At 43.2% G+C, this 24,152-nt stretch overlaps 1 protein-coding gene across 1 annotated transcript in view; it reads right to left on the reverse strand.

Annotated features, from left to right (window-relative positions):
* Positions 1 to 20,816, reverse strand: part of APBB2 (amyloid beta precursor protein binding family B member 2) — a gene marked incomplete at both ends in the record, with an annotated part of 235,704 nt that extends 214,888 nt beyond the window's left edge. The window contains one exon of the mRNA XM_079713593.1: positions 20,771 to 20,816. Coding sequence (XP_079569719.1) covers positions 20,771 to 20,816 — 46 coding nt within the window. The remainder of the gene's footprint in view (positions 1 to 20,770) is intronic.
* Between the last annotated feature and the right edge of the window lie 3,336 nt (positions 20,817 to 24,152).

Raw genomic sequence — 24,152 nt, forward strand, 5'->3', positions numbered from 1 at the left:
GATAGATGAGCTGGGGAGGGTCCATAAACTCAGAAATTTGTTAGGACACACTTACGTGGCTCTTTCCCCCAGACAGTTTTCCCAGGTTAAAAACCAGTGAGAAAAGAGGGCTCTGTAAAAATAAATCACCACCTTCCCATCAAATCTCCTTCTCAACTTCCCTAATCCAGTGAGGCAGACATCCAAGCGATGTCTCAATTATCTCTGACTCCGTCCCTCCCCGGCCTCCATATGCAATTGGGGACCTGGCACCACTGATCCATCTCAGAAGCTCCTGCCAGCTGTATTCTCCTCCCTTCGTTTCCACGCCAAGCTTTTATTACTCTCCTGGAGGACTTCCATCACCTCCTGATCACCCTTCTGCCCTCACTTCGATCCTCCTGCACTCTCCTACAGATCCATCTTCCTGAGAGAATCCACCACCTTTATCACCACCAGACCATGTTCTGGACCATTAAAAGTGGTACTCCAGGGACAGTCCTGGGTTTGAATTCTTTCTCCATCATGTCCTATGAGTATCTCTTTGGGTTAAGTCATCTAAACTCTCTGTGCCTCAGTTTCCTCAACTGTAAAATGGAGATGAGAGTACCTACATCAAAGGCTTGTGGGAATTAAACAGGCGAGAGCACGTGAAGCATTCAGAACAGTGGCGGCATACTGGGCTATGTAAGTGTTAGCTATCATCATCATTGTTATTATTTTAAGAGCACCTCACTGGCTACCAAATAAAATCCCCACTCCATTGATGGGCTCCCAAGGTACTCCATGCACTGGCCCAAACTGGCCTGAACTTGTCCCTAATTTCTATGGACATAGGCCTTTCCTCTACCGCCTGACCCCAAAGGGGCACCAGACTGGGCTCTGCACCCTTTCCTGAACTGCCTGAAATTGTCCCACTCACACGTTCCTACCAGTGGCTCTGCCTGGGAAGCCCTGCCTCCTACCAGTGCCTGTCAAACCCTCAGCAGCACTCAAGGATGAGCTCAAACGCTCATCTACCCAAGGTCATCCATCTGCCATCTGAATTCCAGCACACGGCCCTGAAGATGTTAATAAATCTAGAAGGTTTCATGGTCCTGCCCCTACAAGAGCTACTTTCTGGTCCACCTTAAAGAAATAACCTTCGTCCTCTACGGGCTTCAGTTTCCTATCTGTAAAATGAGGCAGTCAGAACAGACAGCTTATAAAACTTTCTTCTGAAGGCCCTTGGGTTATACAAACAATGTCTCCTTGTTCCTTTGAGAAAATCTTTCATTAAGGAAGAGGGTGCATAGGGTAACCACATGTATTTTTATTTTTTAAATGAATGACTAATTGTTTTAAGTCTCAAGTTCTAAGGTTATGAAAAAAGTGAGATTTTATTAGATGATGTCTACAATTCCTTTCTCTTTATAATTTGATGACCCTATGACTTATAGTCCCCTTTTTCCCTAACAGCTTAGAATACAACTTCATTTTATACTTTATATTATCTCCATGATGCATACCACAGGGCTATTTCTACTTTCCCCATGGAAAACAATTCATTGAGTGCTATACCCAAAGACCAAGACAGTAAAAACAAAAACAAAAACAAATCCAAATTATTTCCCCTACCCCTCAATTCAGCAAGTGAGAATTCCAGGATAAGTTTTTTTCCATAAAAATACAGATCCAGCCCCCAAATTTCTTGAAACCACCAGGGTGGAACTTACCCATAAAAAAGTTTGAAAAGAAGCAGAAAATTTAATAATACCATTATCCTGAAATCCAATAAAGCCTGTTGGAGCTTCACATTTTTAAGAATCAGACTATTTATGCTATTACCCCTAGTACTATTATAGTTTCCTATAAAGCCATAAATACACATGATGTAGTTCACCAGAACAGTGACTAAGACCATCACACAAAAGGCCATAAGGAAGATAGTGGCCATGAAGTATGGCTCCGTGGCACTTGCTACAGCAGGTTCACACAGACGAATTCATTTATTTCAAAAATTATATTTCTAAGGCCACAACTCATCATCTTCAACTGTGAACAACTTTTAATACAAGTTAGAACTTCCTTTTCAGAAACTGTTTTCACACAGACTAAAGGTCATACTGAATATCAAGGGACATTTATGAGGTAATCACAACACACAGGATAAAACTTGTAACACCACATCTTCATATTTGCTTTAGTTAGCATTGTGCTCACCTTTAAGTAACAGAAACCTAACAAAGAGTGGATTCAACAAACTGGAAGTAGTGGACAGGCTCAGGGCTGCTAGTGTTGGTTCAACAGGAACAATGTCAGGGCAGGTATCTCTGTGATGCCTTTGGCTTTTCCTTTCTGCTTGTTACCTCGTGGTGACATAAGGGCTGCTGTGCACTCACACATCTTATCAGCATTCGAGGCAGAAAGCAGAGGAAAGCAGCAAAGGATACTGACAGGCTCATTTGTCAGGTTTTATCAGGACAATAGCTCTGTACCAGAAATCCCACCCCCATCCCAGTGGACTTATTCCCAGGTCCCACTGACCAGGGCTAGGTCACATGGCCATGCTGGCTACAAGGAATGCTCGGAAGTCAGGGGTCAGGACTGGCATGTTGGCTCAGACCAGCACAACCTACTGTCTGAGGCTGACCACCACACCACCCTGAATTAAATCTAGGTTCTAACAGCAAAAAGGGAGCAGGATATGGGTACTGAGTGAGTGAGCAACTGTGCCTTCATTTTGAGTCTCCACCTTAGAAATAAGAAAGTCATCCATTAGAGAAGGTAATTAATTATAGTATTTCCAAAGTGTCTTCAGCTCCCCACACCAAAATCATCTACTACATATAAAGTCATATTTTATAAATTCAAGGCCTATAAAAGCAAAAATAGTTGTTTCATCTTTAGGTTCATATGCTCTGGCTTTTCTCTCTATATATAAATAGGTATAAATTAGGTAGTCAAATGGCTAAAAGGTAGGTATCAAGCCTTGTTGCTGTGAATCCTGATCACAACCCGAATACTAAGAAGCTTTATCTGACATGAGGTTCATCTTTCCCCAGGCAGAAAGGCCACATTAGCTGTGATTCAAACTTTTAAGGTACCAGACGGGGGAGAAACATCCTAACTGTTCTTTCCCCACCTTGTTTCCCTGCTTCTCTCAGCCTCCTCCCTGCTCCAACAGGTGCATCTAATTAACACCCTGGCCCTCCCATGGGACCATGCCACCCATCTACTTAACACTCAGCGGCTTCCCACTGCTCTTAGGAAACAATCTAAACTCCTTACCAAGGCCCTCAAGTCTAACTGAGCCCCGCCTCCTTGCCCAACCTCGTCTCCCACCAAGCCTCAACACACGCCCGTTCTGCCGGGGCCACCCAGGCCTCCTTTCCATCCCTTGAACTGTCCCTAGCCCCACAGCCTGGAATGAGCTTTCCTCATCCTTCACGCGGCTGGGCTTGTCTCATCCTTCAGATCACAGATCAAATGTCACTTCTCCAGGGACATCTTCCCTCTGCCGCCCTATGTCACATGGGCCCCGCTCAGTAATTCTCATCACACCACTGACTCCTCCACAGCACGGACCACAATCCATAACCATCTTCCCTGTCGAGTAGCTTTCCCATCGCCTGTCTCCATCACCAGAATGAATGGAAGTTCCAAGGGAGTGGCGACCTTACCTACCTTATTCAATGCTCTATCCCCAGAGCCCAGAACACAGAAAGGGCTCCAGACCATTAGTTTTGCCCCTGTGCTTCCTGGATGGGCTTGACGCCGCTGACCTCTAACTCCCATCTACATCACTAACACCTCAGCGTGGCCACCAAACAGACACTGCATCCCCGGGACCTGGCCCCTGCAATCTTGACCTTGGAATTTCCTCTCTCCCCAACAATTTCCCTTGCTCGTAACCCCTTCCAACTCCTCTCACACTGACTGAAGCAGTCAGCACAGTGGTTAAGAGAACACACCCTGAAGCCTGACAGCCTGGATTCAAATCTCAACTACACCACTTACTATATAGCCTTAAATAAGTTACTTATCTCCTCTGTGCCTCAATGTCCTCAACTGTAATTGAGTGATAATAGTAGTATCTGTGTCACAGAGAGTTGTTGGGATTATAAGGATACACCTGAAGTGCTTAGAACAGCGTCTGGCTATGTATGTGTTAGTCATTAATAATAATATAGGGCTTCCCTGGTGGCGCAGTGGTTGAGAGCCCGCCTGCCGATGCAGGGGACACGGGTTCGTGCCCCGGTCTGGGAAGATCCCACATGCCGCGGAGCGGCTAGGCCAGTGAGCCATGGCCGCTGAGCCTGCGCGTCCGGAGCCTGTGCTCCGCAACGGGAGAGGCCACAACAGTGAGAGGCCCGCGTACCGCCAAAAAAATATATATATATATATAAATAGGGACCCTGGTGGTCCAGTGGTTAAGAATCCGCCTTCCAATGCAGGGGATGGGGGTTCAATCCCTGGTCAGGGAACTAAGATCCCACATGCCATGGGGCAACTAAGCCCATGCGCCACAACTACTGAGCCCACGCACCACAATGAGGAACCTGCGTGCCACAGCGGAGGATCCTGCACGCCACAACAAAGATCCCACGTGCCGCAACTAAGACCTAACGCAGCCAAAAATTAAATAAATAAATAAATATTTAAAATAATAATAATAATAATAATATAAATAGGCATTATTATGAACATGCTTTGTTCTCACCAGGCTATCCAGTCCCTTGAACCCTTCCCGTGTGACCCTACTTCATGAGGTCCCTCCATGATATCCCATTTCACATGCTCTTCAAATACCACCCATGGCACCTGCAATCCCATAGCTGCTCTGCCACTACAAGATCAGAATCATACCTAATACCAGACCTTTATGTCCTATTGGAGGAAGACGTTCTCTAAATCTGTTTTTTAGCTCTTGAATTTCACTGCTTACACATATCTTTACTGGCCTTCCTCTCCTCTAAAGTGCTGCATCACATAATTTGAGTCTAACTGATGCAGTTACTACCTTTGGTCATGTCTACATATGATAACATAAGCTCTTTGAGGACAATATGCAACTCTTCTCAATACTCCAGAGAAGCCAGCACAGCATTCGAGTACAGCAGATGCAGCATCAATCCTTCTATTGTTTGGCTCTGATCACCCCCCTTCAGCCTTAACTCTACTCTCTCTCTCAACCAGAAAAAAAAAAGGAAGCCTCTTTTAAGCTTTGTTTAAATTGGACCCTTCAGTGTGAGGAATAGTGGTTTCAAAAACAAAAAGCTTCTATCTCCTGATGTTCAGGAAATCCTCCTTAACCCTAACCAAGCCCCAGTCACAAGGATAAGATGGTAGCAGGTATGCGTGATTTAGCCAAGTCATGGTGAATTTACTGGTATCAAGTTCCAAATAAGCAGCATGTAACTTAAGCTCTTTGAGGAATGTTCTTGTACCCTAGGAGATGGGGATCAACTTTTCCCATAATTGGACACTCCCAAGAAAGAATTCAAAGGAGAAATCAAGTGTAATCCATGGATTTAAGTATTTTCCATAAAACTAAAAGATGAAGAATGACTAAAAAGTTTAGATGTGGCTTTAATAAAACATTCTCAACAGAATATTCAGTAGTACATGCTTGCTATTTTCTATTTCTATACTATCTACCTACCTACCTATCTATCTATGCATCCATCCATACATACACACATAGACATAAATACACACACACACACACACACTCATAAAAGGAAGGTCTAGAAGGTACAGATGCTAACAACAAACTGACCTATCTCATGACTGCAATATACCAAATCATTCCTTTCAGAATTCTATAGGTTTCATTTTGTAATGGTTTTTGTGGCCTTCATTCAGGTCATCCAAGTTCACATCCCCCAAGAACAATTTCAAGTTTGCATAAATGAGCAAGTGTCCAGGAAACCTGGAAAAATAATTCTATTTGCTTTGGTTTCAAAATTGTCCCATAAAGTTGCCTATTTCTCTTCTTTCCTTTCCCTTCTGGGTCTTAAGCTCCCACAGTCTGGCTGGGGCATTTTCTTCCAGTTACTCCATTAGCAGAAAGTGCTGTGGCCACCTCCCTGAGGACAATACATCCTTCTCATCTCTCTGAGTCAAAGCCTGTCTGCGTATCCAGAAGGCTAATCCATCCCCAACATCCCAATCCTCTTCACATGGAGTGTGGCAAAAAGGCTGCTCAGAACCCCCTACAGTTATCCCAGAAATGCTGGGCATGCAGTCTGCAGGTACTCACCACACTCTACTAACAGGTTCTCTTGAAGCAAGAAAGCTAGTCTTTAGAAAATAAAAGGGAGGCACACTTAGCTCTCTCCACGGACTATTTTGCCATGTTTTCCAGAGTCTCATTCCACAACCAACACAGGCAGGCTTCCTTCCAGGATGTTGATTCCTACTGCTAAAGACTTGACATAGGGCTTCTTAGTTCTGTTCTCTCTTTCTGTTCCTATAGGGGAAAGCACTAGGTCCAGAGCATCCTTGTGAAGAGGAGACTTTTTTTATCACAACAAAACAGGATTTCAAATCTCTAGCTCAGAAGAAGCAGATTATAGAGAAGGTTTTTTTTAAAAAAAAAAAAAAAAAAGCAAAAATTTACAAAGAAGAGATTTTAATTTGGATGATCGAACTTTGATTTCTGTCTCCAGAGAAGGATAAATATATAGAAGTAACCTTTCTTTATTACTCTTAATATCAAGATAGAACCTTATTTACTAAGACATGAAATAAGCTCCATATTCGTAAATACCTAAAAATACTGCCAGTAGACAGCCCTCAGGTAACCATTTTCACAGCTTGGGTTCACATGCCATGTTAAAACCTTGAACCTAACCTACTGATTCTGAGAGGTGTACAGAAAGTGGTATTCCACAAGGAATGCAGTGGCTACTGATTAGACTGCACTTCACTACACTACACAACTGTGGTTACTCAGGTACAAGGCAACTCAGTAAAAGGATCTGCAGAACACCCATCCACTGAATTAATATTTACTTACCACTTATTTATGTTTAAAGTTCTGAGGAAATCAGGGATTGCAATCTGGTGATTCAAAAGTCTTACAAATCCTTTAATCAGACTGCAGTGATAAAGTTTCTAATCAATATGGTGAGCAAAGATGACAAAGAATGACTGCCTGTTTCAAATACATAGAAAAACTGAATAAGATATAACTAACGACATTTTAAATACAAAGAAAAAAAGTCAAAATCATGAAAAATAAATCCCTGGGCCAGAAATGAAGATGGAACTCAGAGTCAGTGGAGAAAGTTGAAGCTTTGAAGACTTAAAGGCTATGAGAACATGATATAGCCTTAATGTCTAGGGCCTAAGACTCTGATGATCCCTAGGAAGGAAAGGGGCATACAGACAATAGGGCCCATGAAACTGGCTGGCTAGAGCTGAGCTATTAGCTTAACGGGGCAGTCATACAGGGTTGCCCCTCAGTAGAAAACATTCATGCCCCCCACTCCCTAAGCTTTGCAAGGAAGCTTTTATTTGGGGATGGGGTAAAAATAAATAAATAAAAATCAACTTTTCAAAACCTCATCAATATGAAATCAACATTCCAAGACTGTTCCCACATGGTGGTATGGTATCCACATACATAATCTCCATGTAGTAGCAGGGCCCCAGGCCAAGAAAATAATACAAAAAATGGTCCAGAAGCAATGATACCCACGGACACTGACTGAGACGAATAAGAAAACTCCTCTGGGCTCCCACAGTCCCAGTCCCATGAAACTCCCATGTTAACCCTCACGGAAGAGGCGCTCACAGTCACAGGTTAAGACCGAACAAGAAAAAAACCCACTCTAAGAAACAGCCAATGCAGATTGAAAAATCTGTGCCCCAAGAGCTAAAAATAGTAGAAGAGTGTGAAAGAGACTTTAAAAATATATTTAAACAATTGAAAAAAGTAAAAATGGGATAATATGGAAGGATAGCAGGTGAAACTGAAAAAATCTACTACAAGCTCCAAAAGTGAAGGAAGGGAAAATTTAAAAAAACAAGATCGGACTTCCCTGGTGGCGCAGTGGTTAAGAATCTGCCTGCCAATGCAGGGGACACGGGTTCGATCCCTGATCCGGGAAGATCCCACATGCCGCGGAGCAGCTAAGCCCGTGTGCCACAACTACAGAGCCCATGAGCCACGACTACTGAACCCATGTGCCACAACTACTGAAGCTCGGGAACCTAGAGGCCGTGCTCCGCAACACGAGAAGCCATGGCAATGAGAAGCCTGCGCACTGCAACAAAGAGTAGCCCACTCTCGCCACAACTAGAGACAGGCTGCACGCTGCAATGAAGACCCAACGCAGCCAAAAATAAATAAATACATAAATAAATTTATAACAAAAAACAAGATCCCTCCCTCTCTCTCTCTATAGATAGACTGATTCATCTATAGAAAGAGAGATACACATACACACAAATCAATTCTACTTCCATGCACTAGCAACAATCCGAGAATGAAATTTATAAAAAAGTCCATTTATAATAGCATCAAAAAGAATAAAATAGGAATAAATTTAACAAAGAAGTGCAAGACTTGTACACTGAAAACTATAAAACATTAAAAGAAATTAAAGGAGACTTAAATAAATGGAAAGCTATCCATGAACAAAGATTTGGAAGAATTAAATTATTAACATGGCACTACTTCCCAAAACAATCTAAAGATTAAACACAACCCCTATCAAAACCCATCTGGTTTCTCTGTAGAATATAAGAAGCTTATCCTAAAAAGGGAAAGAATAGTCTTTCAACAAACAGTACCGGTACAACTGGATATGAACATGCAAGAGAAGGAAGTTGGATCATATACAAATATTAACTCAAATGAATCAAACACCTAAAGGTAAGCCCTAAAACTATAAAATTATTAGAAAAAAAAGGGAGTAAATCTTCAACACCTTGGATTAGGCAATGGTTTCTTAGATATGACATCAATAGTACAAGTGACCAAAAAAAAAAAAACCCAGATAAATTGGACTTCATCAAAGTATAAAACTTTTGTGCTTTAAAGGACACTATCAAGAAAGTAAAAATACAACCCACAGAATGGGAGAAAAATTGTATAAATCTGATAAGGGTCTAGTATTCAGAATATATAAAGAACTCTTACAATTCAAAAAAAGGGGGGCTTCCCTGGTGGCGCAGTGGTTGAGAGTCCGCCTGCCGATGCAGGGGACGCAGGTTCGTGCCCTGGTCCAGGAAGATCCCACATGCTGTGGAGCGGCTAGGCCCGTGGGCCACGGCCGCTGAGCCTGCGCGTCCGGAGCCTGTGCTCCGCAATGGGAGAGGCCACAACAGTGAGAGGCCCGCGTACCGAAAATAAAATAAAATAAAAAAAGGGTACATAACTCAATTTAAAAATGAACAAAGGATTTGAAAAGATGTTCAACATCAGCAGTCATCAGGTAAATGCAAATCAAAGCCAGAGTGAGATATCACTTCACACCCACCAGGACAGCTATAATCAAAGAGACTGACAATAAAAAGTCTGGCAAGGATGTCAAGACACTGGAACCCTCCTATAGTACTGGTGGGATTGCGAAAGGGTTTAGCTACTTTGTAAAACACTAGCAGTTGCTCAAAAAGTTAAAGATAGGGTTACCTTATGACCTAGCAATTCCACTCCCATATATCTACCTAATGAAAACATTTGTCCATTCAAAAATTTGTACATGATTGTTCACAGCAACATTATTCATAACAGCAAAAAGTGGAGACAACTCAAATGTCCATAAACTGATGAATATATAAACCAAATGTGGCATATCTATACAATGGAGTATTATTCAGCAATAAAAAAAGAATAAAATGCTGGTAGGTACTATCAATACAACATGGGTGAACTTTGAAAACATTATGTTAACTGACAAAAGGCCATAGAGTCATCCCTTGGTTTCCATGGGGGATTGGTTCCAGGACCCCTACTAAACATCAAAATCTGCGGGTGCTCAAGTCCCTTATATAAAACAGTGTAGAATGTGCATATAACCTACACACATCCTCCTGTTTAATTTAAATCATCTCTAGATTACTTATAATAACCTAATACAATGTAAATGCTATGTAAATAGTTGCCAGCACATGACAAAGTCAACTTTTGCTTTTTGGAACTTTCTGGAATTTTTTTTCCAAGTATTTTCTATCAGCGGTTGGTCGAATCATGGATGAGGAACCTGCAGATTCAGAGGGCCAACTACATATTATGTGATTCCAGTCATACGAAATGTCCACAATAGGCAAATCCATAGAGACAGAAAGTAGATTCTTTGCTTCCTGGAGAGAAGGAGAGCAATGTGGACTGATAGTCAATGATGGATACAGGGTTTCATTTCAGGGTGATAAAAACATCCTGGAATTAGACAGTGGTGATGGCTGTACAACTTTATGAATATACTAAATGCAACTGGATTTTACACTTTAAAGGGGTGCATTTATAGTATGTTAATTATATCTCATTTTGGGGGGGGAGGGATGCAAAAACCCTCAATGCGCAAGTTCAGGAATAGATAAGAAACAGCCAAAGAGGGAATTCATGAATCTAAAGATGGCTAAGCTAATAAGGAGGGTTTGTTTTAACAGGGGTTGGAGATTTGCCAACAAAACAGTATTTTTTTTTTTTTTTTTTTTGCCGTACGCGGGCCTCTCACTGCTGTGGCCTCTCCTGTTGCGGAGCACAGGCTTCGGACGCGCAGGCTCAGCGGCCATGGCTCACGGGCCCAGCCGCTCCGCGGCATGTGGGATCTTCCCGGACCGGGGCACGAACCCGTGTCCCCTGCATCGGCAGGCAGACTCTCTACCACTGCGCCACCAGGGAAGCCCAACAAAACAGTATCTTAAATTTGGGGCTTCTTTATATTCTCCTCTGTACTATTGCATTTACCTTGAGAAATATTAGTTTCCTCCCCAAACAAACAAACAAACAAACATTCCATGTCTGAATTGCTGTGCCAGGTACTCAAAAAGGGTAAGATTCCTCCTTACGTGACAGGACTAGGGGGTCATGATGCTGGACCGAGGAGCAGAGGGGCCACCAGGAAGGCCCCACCCCACATCCCAGTGAAGCCAAATGGAGCGTTGACACTGGCCCCCATCCCGGACCTCCTCTACCCGGGACCCCAAAGTGCTCCACTCCTCCGTGTGTGTGTGTGTGTGTGTGTGTGTGTTCCTATAATAGCAAATAGTTGGCAGTAAGTAGAAAAGGAAAAAGTTCAGGGTGGAAAAAGAAAAAAGGTAGGCTGGGGCTTCCCTGGTGGCGCAGTGGTTGAGAGTCCGCCTGCCGATGCAGGGGACGTGGGTTCGTGCCCCGGTCCGGGAAGATCCCACATGCTGCGGAGCGGCTGGGCCCGTGAGCCATGGCCACTGAGCCTGCGCGTCCGGAGCCTGTGCTCTGCAACGGGAGAGGCCACAACAGTGAGAGGCCCGCGTACCGCAAAAAAAAAAAAAGAAAAAAGACAAAAGGTAGGCTGAATAATGTCATCCCCTCCCCTCAAAAGATATCTCCATCCTAATCCCTAGAAACTTATATGGGCAATAAAACAGCAACTATGATTAGGTTAAAGTCTTGAGATGGGGAGAGATGCTGATGTTCTGGGTGGACCCTAAATGTAATCACAATTGGTCTTTGTAAGAGGAAGCAGAGAGAGATTTGACTGCAGAAGAGGAGAGGGTAATGTGAGCAGAGATGAGAGTGATTCACTTTGAAGACGGAGAAAGGGGCCACAAGCCAAGGAATACAGGCAGTCACTAAAAGCTGAAAAAGTCAGGAGTGCAGATTCTCCCCTAGAGCTTTCAAGAGGAATCAGCCCTGCCAACTTGATAGCCCAGTAAGACTCCTTGCAGACGTCTGGCTTCCAAAATAGTTAACAGAGTAAATTTGTGTTAAGTCACCAAGTTTGCAGTAATTTATTACGGCAGCAACGGAAAACTAATACAAAAGGTAAGTAGAAGAAGAGGAATAATTCCACCTTGAGAGAAACAAAGGTAACTGACACCAAAACATACAAGGGCATTAGAATTACTTCCCAGTTTGGCGTGAGAACTGCCTCCCAGTTTGCAGAGGAGAACACTAAGGAGATTTGGATGAGAGGGTTGATGAAGTCAGGTGGGTGCAAACAAAACGGGTTGTCATGTTCAGAAAGAGGCTACCCTGAACACAACTAAAGCAATAGAACCATGTGTGTTAGAAAGTAGGATTTGGAAAAACTTGTAATGTGCAAGGAATCCCCTTTGTTCATTCATTATATATAAAATATTATGTATGTATTGAACATTTACTATATGTCAGGTCCTGTACTTAATGACATTCATAATGTTCTCAGGACTTTTCCTATCAGAAGCATTTACACAATGACACCAGGAAACAGGTACTAACACACCTGTCTAAACTGTCGAGCTATCTAAACACTATCATGTAAAAGCACTTGTGTTTTTGTCACTGCAGTTGTGTAGTAAAGTGGATTACGTTTATTTACTCGGCTCTGACCTCTCATTTAAATGCTCTTTGTCTTGGCCTGTTTGCAGGTATTTTAAGCAGTTAAAATCCAAGGTCAAACACTACTTCACTCTCTGTTAATGTTCTGTGTTCTATGTCTTGAATATAATTGCTCTGCCTTTGGCTTGGTTCTCCCTAGAGCCAAGGTTCAGTTGCAGTTCTTTCTCTGGAAAGCAAGTATACTATAGAATTTTTGAACTAGAGGTTACCTAAACATCATCCAGTCCAACTCCTCAATTTACAGATGTCAGAAGTGACATTCAGTTGGTTCGAATGACTCTTCTATGCCCTCAGTCCAGGAACGGCAGGGCCAGGGCTAGAACCCAGGCCTCCCACCTCCCAGTCGGAGGACTCTCTCACAGGCTGTCGACTTTTAAGTCCAGAGTTCTAAGTCTGAGGGCTTGGTTTCATATTTTAATTAAATCCCCAAGCTATTATCATATGAAAAACCTAGCAACCTTATCTCTTTAAAGAATCAGACTTTCAGCTTATAACCAATACAAACTACGTGTAATGAAGACAAGTCATATTACCAACACACGTCAAATTGACTTTTTTTACATTTGCATCGCACGTATTTAAAGTGGCTGATTTTGGGCTACTGAACAGATAAACTTTTTTTTAAGTTTAAATAAACTGAATTAAAAAATTTTAAATCTAAGCCTCAATATTAATAAAAAGGAAATGCAAACTACAACAATGAAAATAGCATATTTCACCTATCATATAGAAAAGTGTGGTTTTTTCTCTCTCTCTCTGTTTCCAGAGTAAGAAGAAATGGGCAATCTTCACACAAGAGTGATGGAAGTAAATAAAACTTCTCTAGAACAGTTTGGATGTGTGTAGCAATGTCTTTAAAATGTGCAAGCAACCCTTCAACTTAGCAATTTCACTTCTAAATATTTCTTAAGCACACACACACAAAAGACTTATGAGTAATCTACAAGGACAGCAACAGACTGGAAATAACTTAAATGTTCAACAATGGGTGACTGTTAATTATGATACATCCATGCATTGTAATAAAGTATAAGATCAGTAAAAACCACCTACCAGAAGAACATTTAATATCAGAAATTTCCATGATGAATTAAGCAACAAAAAGTAGGTCATAAAATAAGATGATGATGACAATAATGCTAACATGGAAGTACAGGTGCTTATATAGACACACACACAAAGATTATAAAGACAAGCAAAATGTTAAGGATGGTTTTTTTCCCCCTTGGGCTTTTTAGTATTTACGCATTTTCTAAAATATATAGATTTTTTTTTTCTTGGACAGAAGAAAAATCTAATCAGTGTATTTTAAAAATTGTGTTCCCTTTAACTTTCCCAACTCCTACATACATCCACTTTTCATTCATGGACTCACTACAACCCTGAGACTCCCCAGGGGCTTCCCTGCTGTGATCCCCTGCAGGTGATCTGGACAATCCTGCAGGCCTTCATCCCATACCAGGAAAACCAATGAAAACCAGAACAGAAAGCCCCTCTCCTGGGATGCCACGTCACGTCCTGGCTGTTCTAGGCAGTGAGACCCACACTTGGCTGTGAATGATCTTGGGCACTGCTCTCAGGCTCCTGGTCTTAACTCAAATTCCCAATGTTGGGGACTTCCCTGGTGGCGCAGTGGTTGAGAGTCCGCCTGCCGATGCAGGGGACACAGGTTCGTGCCCAGGTCCGGGAAGATCCCACATGCCGTGGAGCGGCTGGGCCGTGAGCCATGGCCGCTGAGCCTGTGCTCCGCATCGGGAGAGGCCACAACAGTGAGAGGCCCGCGTACCGCAAAAAAAAAAAAAAATCCCAATGTTGGGACTTCCCTGGCGGTCCAGTGGTTAAGACTCAGCGCTTCCACTGCAGGGGGCGCTGGTTCCATCCCTGGTCGGGGAACTAAGATCATGCATGAAGCGCGGTGCGGTCAAAACAAACAAACGAACAAAAAATTCCCCATGTTTCCTCAAACCCCAACTGAGTTCAGAACCCTCCCCCACCCCGAGCCCCTGAAAACTCCAAGTCTGCCCAAGCTTGCCCTCCAGTACTCTGTAATCTCTAGGGCAGTGCTTTTCAAACTGAGAGTTGAGATGTGTTAATGGACGGAGAAAATCAATTCGGTGGGTCCTGGCCAACATCTTTTTAACCAGGATAAAAGTCCCTCCTCCTGTGGAGGGGAATCAGGCTCCCTGCACTCACCTGCTTTTACTGCCTTCCTCTGGGACATCACGTAAGTAAGTCCACTACAGGCTACAGCTACTGAGTTGCTACTGGTTTAGAAAGGTATTTACAACACTTTGTTAAGTAAACACAATGTCTGACATTGTCTTATTACTGTAAATAAACAATAAATAAATATATTAAGAGAGAATACTGGAAGTACAGGAAAGCGTTCAACAAAATGTTTAACACAGTTATCTCTTGGTATATAGGGTTGTGAGAACTTATTTTCTCTTTTTGTCATTTTCAAAATTTTCCAATGTTCAACATCGCTAAGAATTAGAGAAATGCAAATCAAAACTACAGTGAAGGACTTCCCTGGTGGCGCAGTGGTTAAGAATCCGCCTGTCAATTCAGGGGACATGGGTTCAAGCCTTGGCCTGGGAAGATCCCACATGCCGCGGAGCAACTAAGCCTGAGCACCACAACTACTGAGCCTGCGCTCTAGAGCCCGTGAGCCACAACTACTGAGCCCGCGTGCCACAACTACTGAAGCCCAAGTGCCTAGAGCCTGTGCCCCATAACAAGAGAAGCCACCACAACGAGAAGCCCACTCGCCGCAACTAGAGAAAGCCCGTGCGCAGCAACGAAGACCCAACACAGCCATAAGTAAATAAATAAATTTATTTAAAAAAACCTCACACCAGTCAGAATGGCCATCATCAAAAAGTCCACAAACAATAAATGCTGGAGAGGGTATGGAGGAAAGTGAACCCTCCTACCCTGTTGGTGGGAATGTAAATCAGCACAGCCATTATGGAGAACAGTATAGAGGTTCCTTAAAAAACTACAAATAGAGTTACCATACGATCCAGCAATCCTACTCCTGGGCATAGACCCAGAGAAACTCGTAATTCTGAAAGATTCATGCATCCCAATGTTCACTGCAGCACTGTTTACAATAGCCAAGACATGGAAGCAACCTAAATGTCCATCTATAGAGGAATGGATAAAGAAGATGTGGTACATATATACAATGGAATACTACTCAGCCATAAAAAAGAATGAAATGCCATTTGCAGCAACATGGATGGACCTAGAGATTATCACACTAAGTGAAGTAAGTCAGACAAGTATCATATATCATTTATATGTGGAATCAAAAAAAATGGTACAAATGAACTTATTTACAAAACAGAAACAGACTCAGACCTAGAAAACAAACTTATGGTTACCGAAAGGGAAAGGTGGAGGGGTGGGATAAATTAGGAGTTTGGGATTAACATACACACACTACTATATATAAAATAGATAATCAACAAGGACCTACTATATAGCACAGGGAACTCTATGGGAAAAGAGTCTGAAAAAGAATGGATATATGTATATGTATAACTGATTCACTTTGCTGTACACCTGAATCTAACACAACATTGTAGATCAACTATATTTCAATATAAAATTAAAATTAAAATTAAAAAATTTCTATATTAAACATATATTACTTGCATGATTTTTAAAGCATTGTTACTATTTCTGTATTATTATTAACTCTTTCTATATGAAGTACTCTCGTAGGGCCTTCACATTACCTGTAATTACTGGGTTCAAATAATGGATAAAAGAGGAGATACGAGACAGATGTCAGCATCATTTGATGCAGAATCTTTTAGGCCTCTAAGACCATGTTACTAAAAGCCATGGTGTGGAGAACAGGAGAGTGGACAACATCTAAATAAGTGATCACCCAAGTGATGACCAGGTCACTAGAAAGCCTGGTGGGAGGAAAGAACACAGACAGAAGGCAGATAAACCTAGGCTCAAACTGCAACTCCGCTGTGACAAGTTATTTTGTTGTTTCAAGCCTCAGTATTCTCATCTGTGAAATGGGGATGATATGATGAACCTTTCGAAGTATATCCCATTTGAAGTGGAGAATTTCTAGTAAATTCAGTACACAGTGAGTGGCATGGAGTAGGACTACAAACAAAACCAATGTCTTTCATCACTGAGAACAGGGGAAGTCAAGGAGGGAAGGCCAAAAGAAATAATCATATGTGCCTGCTACTGTTTAAACTTTTTAAACGGCAATTTCTTAAGAAAGGGAGGAAATGCCCACCCTGTGAGTGGGAGGGAAGGAAAGGCAGGAGAGCCAGGGGCGGGCAAGCAGCACAGGGCCCAGCACATGGACAGTCCTGGAGGCCTTAATTACACCCTCTTGGCCTTGGCCTTGGCCTTGGTCTGCACAGGTTCCACCAAGTTCTCTGGAAAATGCTTTATAGGGGCTTCCTGAGGACAGTTATTACCCAGTCTCACCCCTAAGCCCAAAGTGATTCCACAAATATTTGAGCTTCTACCACTGATGGAGCACTGTCCTCATACACAGAGGAGAGGAGGGAGATGAAACAGAGTTTAGTTTCAAAGGTCTGACGAAGTATACACACACGCCAAGACAGAATGAGTAATTTGGGACACAAGCTTCACAAGGGAGATGTAAGAGCTACAGGAATGCGTGCTTCCTGCTGGGAAACGAGGGAAGCTTCCTGGGAAAGAGGGCAACTCTGCTGCACCCGAAAGTCAGAATGGGGTTTTAGCAGGTTCTCCACAGAGGGATCCTCATTCCAGAGAGGGCACAGCACGAACAATGAGTGACCCAAAGGCAAAGGGTGTGTCTCGGCAGGAGCAGCCCACTCGGGCCAACACAGGACACCTACTGAGGAGTAAGACTACCACCAACGACAATCACATCAGTAACCAACCAGTAATCATGGGTATTAAAAGGAGCAGTGAAAGAGAACGTTGAGGACTCCAATGTCAGGGTGACCTTCTGGACTAGCGGGGATGCGCTGAGCACAGGGAAGTGATGTGATTAGAGCTGTGCTTCTGTGAGATTAATGTGGCCACTATGCAGGAGTCAAATTTGCAGGGAGAGAGACTTCCGGCCAGAGGTCGGGAGACTATTGCAATGGTCCAGACTCTGATGGTCAGGGTTAGAGCGGAGACTGCAGTCACACAAGGAAACTACAAGATGCAAACAAAAATAAATAAGGATGCAATCTGACTAGTAATTTCCAGGATAATTTAACTCTAGTCTTAACACAAGCACAAATATCTATATGAAAAGTGGGGAAAGGTCAGCTCTAGCTACTGACTTCTTACTTTGGTGCTCAATGGATGCCACTCCAAATTCCACCAAAGAACAGCATCCTGTCCTGAAAAAAGCCTTGAAAGGCAGAATAGTGGTCCCAAAACACGAAAAAAGAAAATCCAGAATTCCCATTTGCCATGCAAGCCTCGGAAACAATTCAGAGCAGTATGTACTTCCAACCCTTGATGGAGGGTTGTGACCACACTTAATGACAAAATTATAAACTCCAGAGAATTTCTTTCCCCTGAAATAGTTTCCCATCTCCAGGGAACTATTCATGTCTAAAGTTCCTGATCAGGCCTGGCCTGGCCCGGAGTGCCCAAGTCATCTTAGATTTCTTGCCTCAGGTGATAGGAGACAGAGCAGCTGAGGTGAACATTTCCTACCACCAAGAGTAGCCACTAAAGAATGTCAGCTGGAGATTTCAACAAGCAAATCTTACTTAACAATCAGGAAAGGGGAAGTACAAAGGGGAGGGGGAAAGAATGGAAAACAAACCACATGAAATAAATGATGGTTTTAATGCTTTGGACTAGGGGATCAATAACACTAGAAAGAGAGGTGGAAAGCACAGAAGGGTGGGAACCACGTTCTAGGTCCAGGGAAGGATGTTTCAAGGAACGCATTACACAGACACGCTGCAGGCCAAGGGACCATCATGCATGCCCCCTGGACAAGGCAGACACGCACCCTCCTTCCCGCCAGAAAAAGGCCCAGGTGACATGTCCAGCAGAGGCCTCGGCATATTCATAGCAGCCACCTCTATTCTGGGGGTGGCTAGCTCATTCCTAGCACCCAGGAAGGGTGAGATAAGAAGACAGTTTTCTCCTAGAGAGTACTAGTAAGAATTAAGCCAAGTGAAAAAGAAGCGCTTCCTCTCAACTAGTTAACAGCCCTTTAGAAAGCTCTGGAGAGGAGAAGTACAATGGTGGTGAAAAATGAGCAGGACCACACTTGTGAATTTTCCAAGGAAGTTTACTTCTTCTACTCCAAGAAACCAAACTTTAAAATCTTAAGCATTTTAAAGGAAGAATGTCCTCAAAATATATTAGATTGAACCATAAGCAATCAGCATTTTTGTAGGTCAAAAACAGTCAAATATTAACAATTTCATGTGACTGAATCGTACTACATGCCTTCCAACTTTTTCCACAGCAGAGACAGGCAAATTTTTCTTTTTCTTTCTTTTTCTTTTTTTTTTTTTTTTGCGGTACTCGGGTCTCTCATTGTTGTGGCCTCTCCCGTTGCAGAGCACAGGCTCCAGACACGCAGGCTCAGCGGCCATGGCTCACGGGCCCAGCCGCTCCGCGGCATGTGGGAACTTCCCGGACCGGGGCACGAACCTGTGTCCCCTGCATCGGCAGGCGGACTCTCAACCACTGCACCACCAGGGAAGGCCAGGCAAATTTTTTTTAACAGACTGGACTGTAGATATTTTAGGCTCTGAGGGCTAAGAGGCAAAACGGATTATGCAGGTAACCATTCAAAAACATGAAAACCATTGTTAGGCCCTACAAAAACAGGCGTGGGCTAGATCTGGCCCATGGGCCACCCTTTGCCAATCTCTGTCTTACAGTATGACAAGGGTAAACTTTTTCTGATAATGTTCACTATAAAAATGGCTGACTTTAGAGTAATACAGTGATGCCCTTGGAGGATACGAAAGTCTATCAGTAAAAGCCACTGCTCCCATCCCAGCCGGCTCTAACGCTGGTGGTTGGTCTGAGCCCCCAGTCTGCTGTCAGTGCTCCCTTCCGCTGCTGCTTCTACCGATCTGGCTTATTTTAGAAGCAGTTGTCTGCGGGAGGGTTTGAGGATGGTTCTAACTTTTCTACGAAGAAAAAAGAAAAAGAAATGTACAAGGAAATGGGGCTTAACGGTAACTGTGAATAACCATTAACTACAGAAAGGATAGGGGAGCAAAGGCCTTCTGAGGAATTACACCCCTGATTTGAATTGAAAATTCCAGAGGTCCAAAAGGCAGCAACAAAAACAGGTAAATACCTAAACAGCTGGCCCAAGGCTGAAAGACCAAAGAGAGCAAAAAATAAGTTTGAGACAGACTATGCTTTATAGAAATAAGAGAGATCATTAAATGGGCAATAATCATTTTCTCCTAAGTTATCAGGGTAGAGCCAAATAGGAAAAGGCTGCATTGGTAGCCACTCCCAAAAGACTACTGTTGGGAAAACTTAACTGTTGTGAGACACAGAAAGTCATCACTGAGGGAATCAACAGCTTCCTCCTATGAAGGATGTTAAGAAATTAGAGTCAGGGGCTTCCCTGGTGGCGCAGTGGTTGAGAGTCCGCCTGCCGATGCAGGGGACACGGGTTCGTGCCCTGGTCTGGGAAGATCCCACATGCCGCGGAGCGGCTGGGCCCGTGAGCCATGGCCGCTGAGCCTGCGCGTCTGGAGCCTGTGCTCCACAACGGGAGAGGCCACAACAGTGAGAGGCCCACGTACCGCAAAAAAAAAAAAAAAAAAAAAAAAGAAATTAGAGTTGGGGACTCTCTCGCCAACATGTATTCAACAATGACATACCCTGAGGACCTCTTCTGGGTCCGTGAATTTTTTTATTGCAAAAGAATTTTTTAAATCACTGGGAAATGTTTCTAATTTATGGCATTGCTATTGTTTCAAATGTTATATATTGTGATGAAAAAGGAAAACTTAAACAAACAAACAAACAAACAACAAAACCTGTATGTGAGTGGATGCGCTAAAACAGAAAAGGGAGATTGCTGATATACACTTCTGGTCTGTCTTATAGGGCCACTGAATTATAAAAATCCTAATTTAGATAACATTTCTCATCATTCAATATTAAAAACTTACCCTAGAGCAGATCCATTCTCCTGCATTTCTAAACACTGTCATGTATATCTTATAAACCTTCACCAGTTCAGTAGCCTGCAATATTCTACACTGAAAATTAAAGGAAAAAAAAAAAAAGAGAGATGAATCTCATACATACATGAGCTGCCTGGATAACAGTGAGCCTCTGGGTACCGTCTGCCCATAGCGACCAGTCAGCACATTATCAGGGGCCCCGGCAGTTTCCAAGTACTCAGGAAAGACTGAGATGTTTAAGCTGTGGTACAGGGAGGGGGAGACAAAAAGAAAGTAGAAATAAAAAAACAGATTTAGGATAATGATTGCATATTTTCATTCAAATGCTACTGATGACCACAAATTACCAGATAACCAGGTTTATGAATTATTCATAGTCACATCCGAGATGAAGTCTCCCTGTCACTGTTGGCAGGCCCAGAGCATGTTGATGATTATTAGCATGTGGCCTCTATACTAAGTGTGACAGAAGTGCACGTCGCTACAAGTCTATCCATCAGGGCTGGCCCTCACTGGCCCTCTTTATTTATTTATTTGGCCACGCCACGTGGCATGTGGGATCTTAGTTCCCTGACCAGGGATCAAACTGCACTCCCTGCATTAGAAGGGCAGAGTCTTAACCACTGGACCGCCACTGGCCCTCTTTAGAGGACCAGACAACCCCACCCACGCTGATGCTTTTTCATCTCACTCTTCCTTAACGTCAAGGAATAGCACTAGCCTGGTTCTTTGTTGTGACATCTAAACTGATATTCTGTAAAAAAAAAAAAAAAAAAACAAAAAAAAAAACTCTAAAAGCTTGAAAGGAAAAATTAAATTTTCTACATTGGGTAGCAAAGACATCTAATTAATTTTTTTAACTTTTCATTGAAGTAGAACATAAATATAGAAAAGGACACATACCACACACGGACAGCTCAATGAATTTTCCTATACTGAACACACCAGATCAAAACCCAGAACATTATCAGTACCCCAGAAACCCGCTTCGTGCCCCCTCCTAAAGGTACTACTACGCATAGATTACTTTTGCTCTTTTTTGTAGACATCAAATTGATTTATTGTCCTTATCAAGTCTTCACTTAAAAAACATATGTTGAACACCTCCTATATGTGAAGAATAAGGCACTGTCTCTGTCTTTAGGGAAAACAAAGTCTAGTGGGACCAAGAAACACACACAGCTGACCCCAAAGGGCAGTGGGATGAGCACAATGACTGAGATTCATGGCAAGCAGCCCAGAAATGGAGAAGTCGGGGAAGGCTTCCAAGTACCAGGGGTGCCTGGCATGTCCTCAGGCTGGGCAGGACTTAGCCAAGCGGGGACTGAGAGACACGACAACGGAAAAGGCAGGAGTAAGAAAACTGCCTGGTGTATTCGGTGTTGCTGGACTCTCTAGAGTGAGGCCAGGAAAGAAGCTGGAGCCCGACTGTAACCTTGTACACATATTCGAGAACTTTAAACTAGTTGCAGATAGCCACTGATGGATCAGAGCTGGGTTTCATATGCATTACTCTCTCTCTGGATGGATTCAAAGAGGGCAGAGTAGTGGCAGGGAGACCGGTTAGGTTGGAGAGGAAGGGTGAAGATTAGGGCAGTGGAGGTAGGTGGGGAAGGGAAAAGGAGAGAAGAATTAGTACTTGGGAAACATCCAGACACTAAAAGCAGAACAACACGGTACCTGACGACATGTGGGTGGACGGCAGCGACAAATGAGGTAGAGAATACTAGTGAATTAACAAGTTTAATAAGGAAGACAACGGGTTTAGTTTGGTGCATTAGAAATTGAGATGTAGAAGATTCGAGTGAGGACAACCAGATATTCTTGAGAGTGAGGCTTGGGGAAGAAACCTGAGCAAAACGTAAAGGCACAGAAGTGGTCACTGCATAGAAAGTAGCAGAAATTAGATGAGCGGGTGATATCACCGAAGGAACATGGGTAGAGGGAGAAGACTGGAGGATTAGTGCCAAAAGCAGAACCGCAGAGACAATGACAGAACTGGCAGAGGAAAAAGATCTTCTGAAAAGGACCAAGGAAGAAAGGCAGAGAGGTACTATGGAATACAATGAGGTGAATAAAGATAAGAAACGAAAACTATAGCTTTGGCTTTGACACTTAAGCAGTCACTGGCCACCTTGACTGAAGGTGGTTTCACTGAAGTGGTAGACGCAGTGATAACAGAGCAAGTGAAAGAAGAGAAAGGAGAACCAACAGTTGTTGAAAGGCACTGGTGCTAACTAACGGAAGTCCGTATTGACAGCAGTAGAGACAGAAAGGTTGAGAGTTCAAGAGGGAGGAGGTAAGGATGGAATAAAATCCCAAGGGAGGTGGGGGAAAAGGGTCAGGAGTACAAATGAAGGGCCTGACCTTGAAGAAGAAGGGGGAATTCACAACCCTCTTATATTAGAAGTATCTTAGACTTAGAGGAGTGAAAACAAATCTGGTTATAGTAAGTTTGTAGGTAACAGCACTAGGATATTAGAGGCAACAGACTAAATGACATCAGTATTGTAGATAAATAGCTGCCATGGTTCTTTGCTAGGGATAAGTTGACACATAAATGGTTTGATGACATAGATCTTGAAAATCTTGGTTTCTGGCATGCTACCCTGTTATAAGTAGTCTGACCCTGTTTTAAGGTAAATAAACATATACGCCAGTACATATCAAGGTGGGAAGGGGCATTTGCGAGATAGGCACACCCATAGTAGAACTTATTAGTAGTACCAAAACAATAGCATACAAGCAAAAGATTCAGAAGAACACTCTTCTTTTTTTTTTTTTTTTGCAGTACGCAGGCCTCTCACTGTTGTGGCCTCTCCTGTTGCGGAGCACAGGCTCCGGACACACAGGCTCAGCAGCCATGGCTCACGGGCCCAGCCGCTCCCGCGGCGTGTGGGATCTTCCCGGACCGGGGCACGAACACGTGTCCCCTGCATTGGCAGGCGGACTCTCAACCACTGCACCACCAGGGAAGCCTAGAACACTCTTCTTAAAATGATCTTTGTTCCCCGGTGCCAACCTTTCCAAAGGTTTACATATAGTTTCATTAAATGAAACCACTACTACTCACTATCGTACAAGGCCTCTTAAGATGCTTCAATTCAAAGATTCTTTCTAGCATGACTAACCTAATGAGAATGAAGAGTCAGACATCTTAAAGAAAAGGCAAAAAGAAGAGGAGAATGGAGCTGGCAGCGGCACCTGCCAGCGATTTCCTAGTGAAACATCCCTTAAGACAGCAGCGTAGTCATCATGCTCCATCTCCTGCCCACTTTTTCGCCTCAGGTTTTGATGAATCCGGAAGTGGATGGAGTGACTTAGCTCTTGGAAAGCACTCCAACGATGCCAAAAGTAGCGAGTCTCATTAGAAAATCTAATGCAATGGAAAACACCTTGAAAAGCAGATTTTCTGTTCTCTAGGCAGCCTTTGTGATCTCACAAACTCTGAGGCTGCTCCAGGGTTGTTTGTCTATTCTGGTCACATGAACATGTCTCCAGGCCAT

The sequence above is a fragment of the Hyperoodon ampullatus genome, assembly GCF_949752795.1.
Source record: "Hyperoodon ampullatus genome assembly, chromosome: 1".
NCBI lineage: Eukaryota > Metazoa > Chordata > Mammalia > Artiodactyla > Ziphiidae > Hyperoodon > Hyperoodon ampullatus.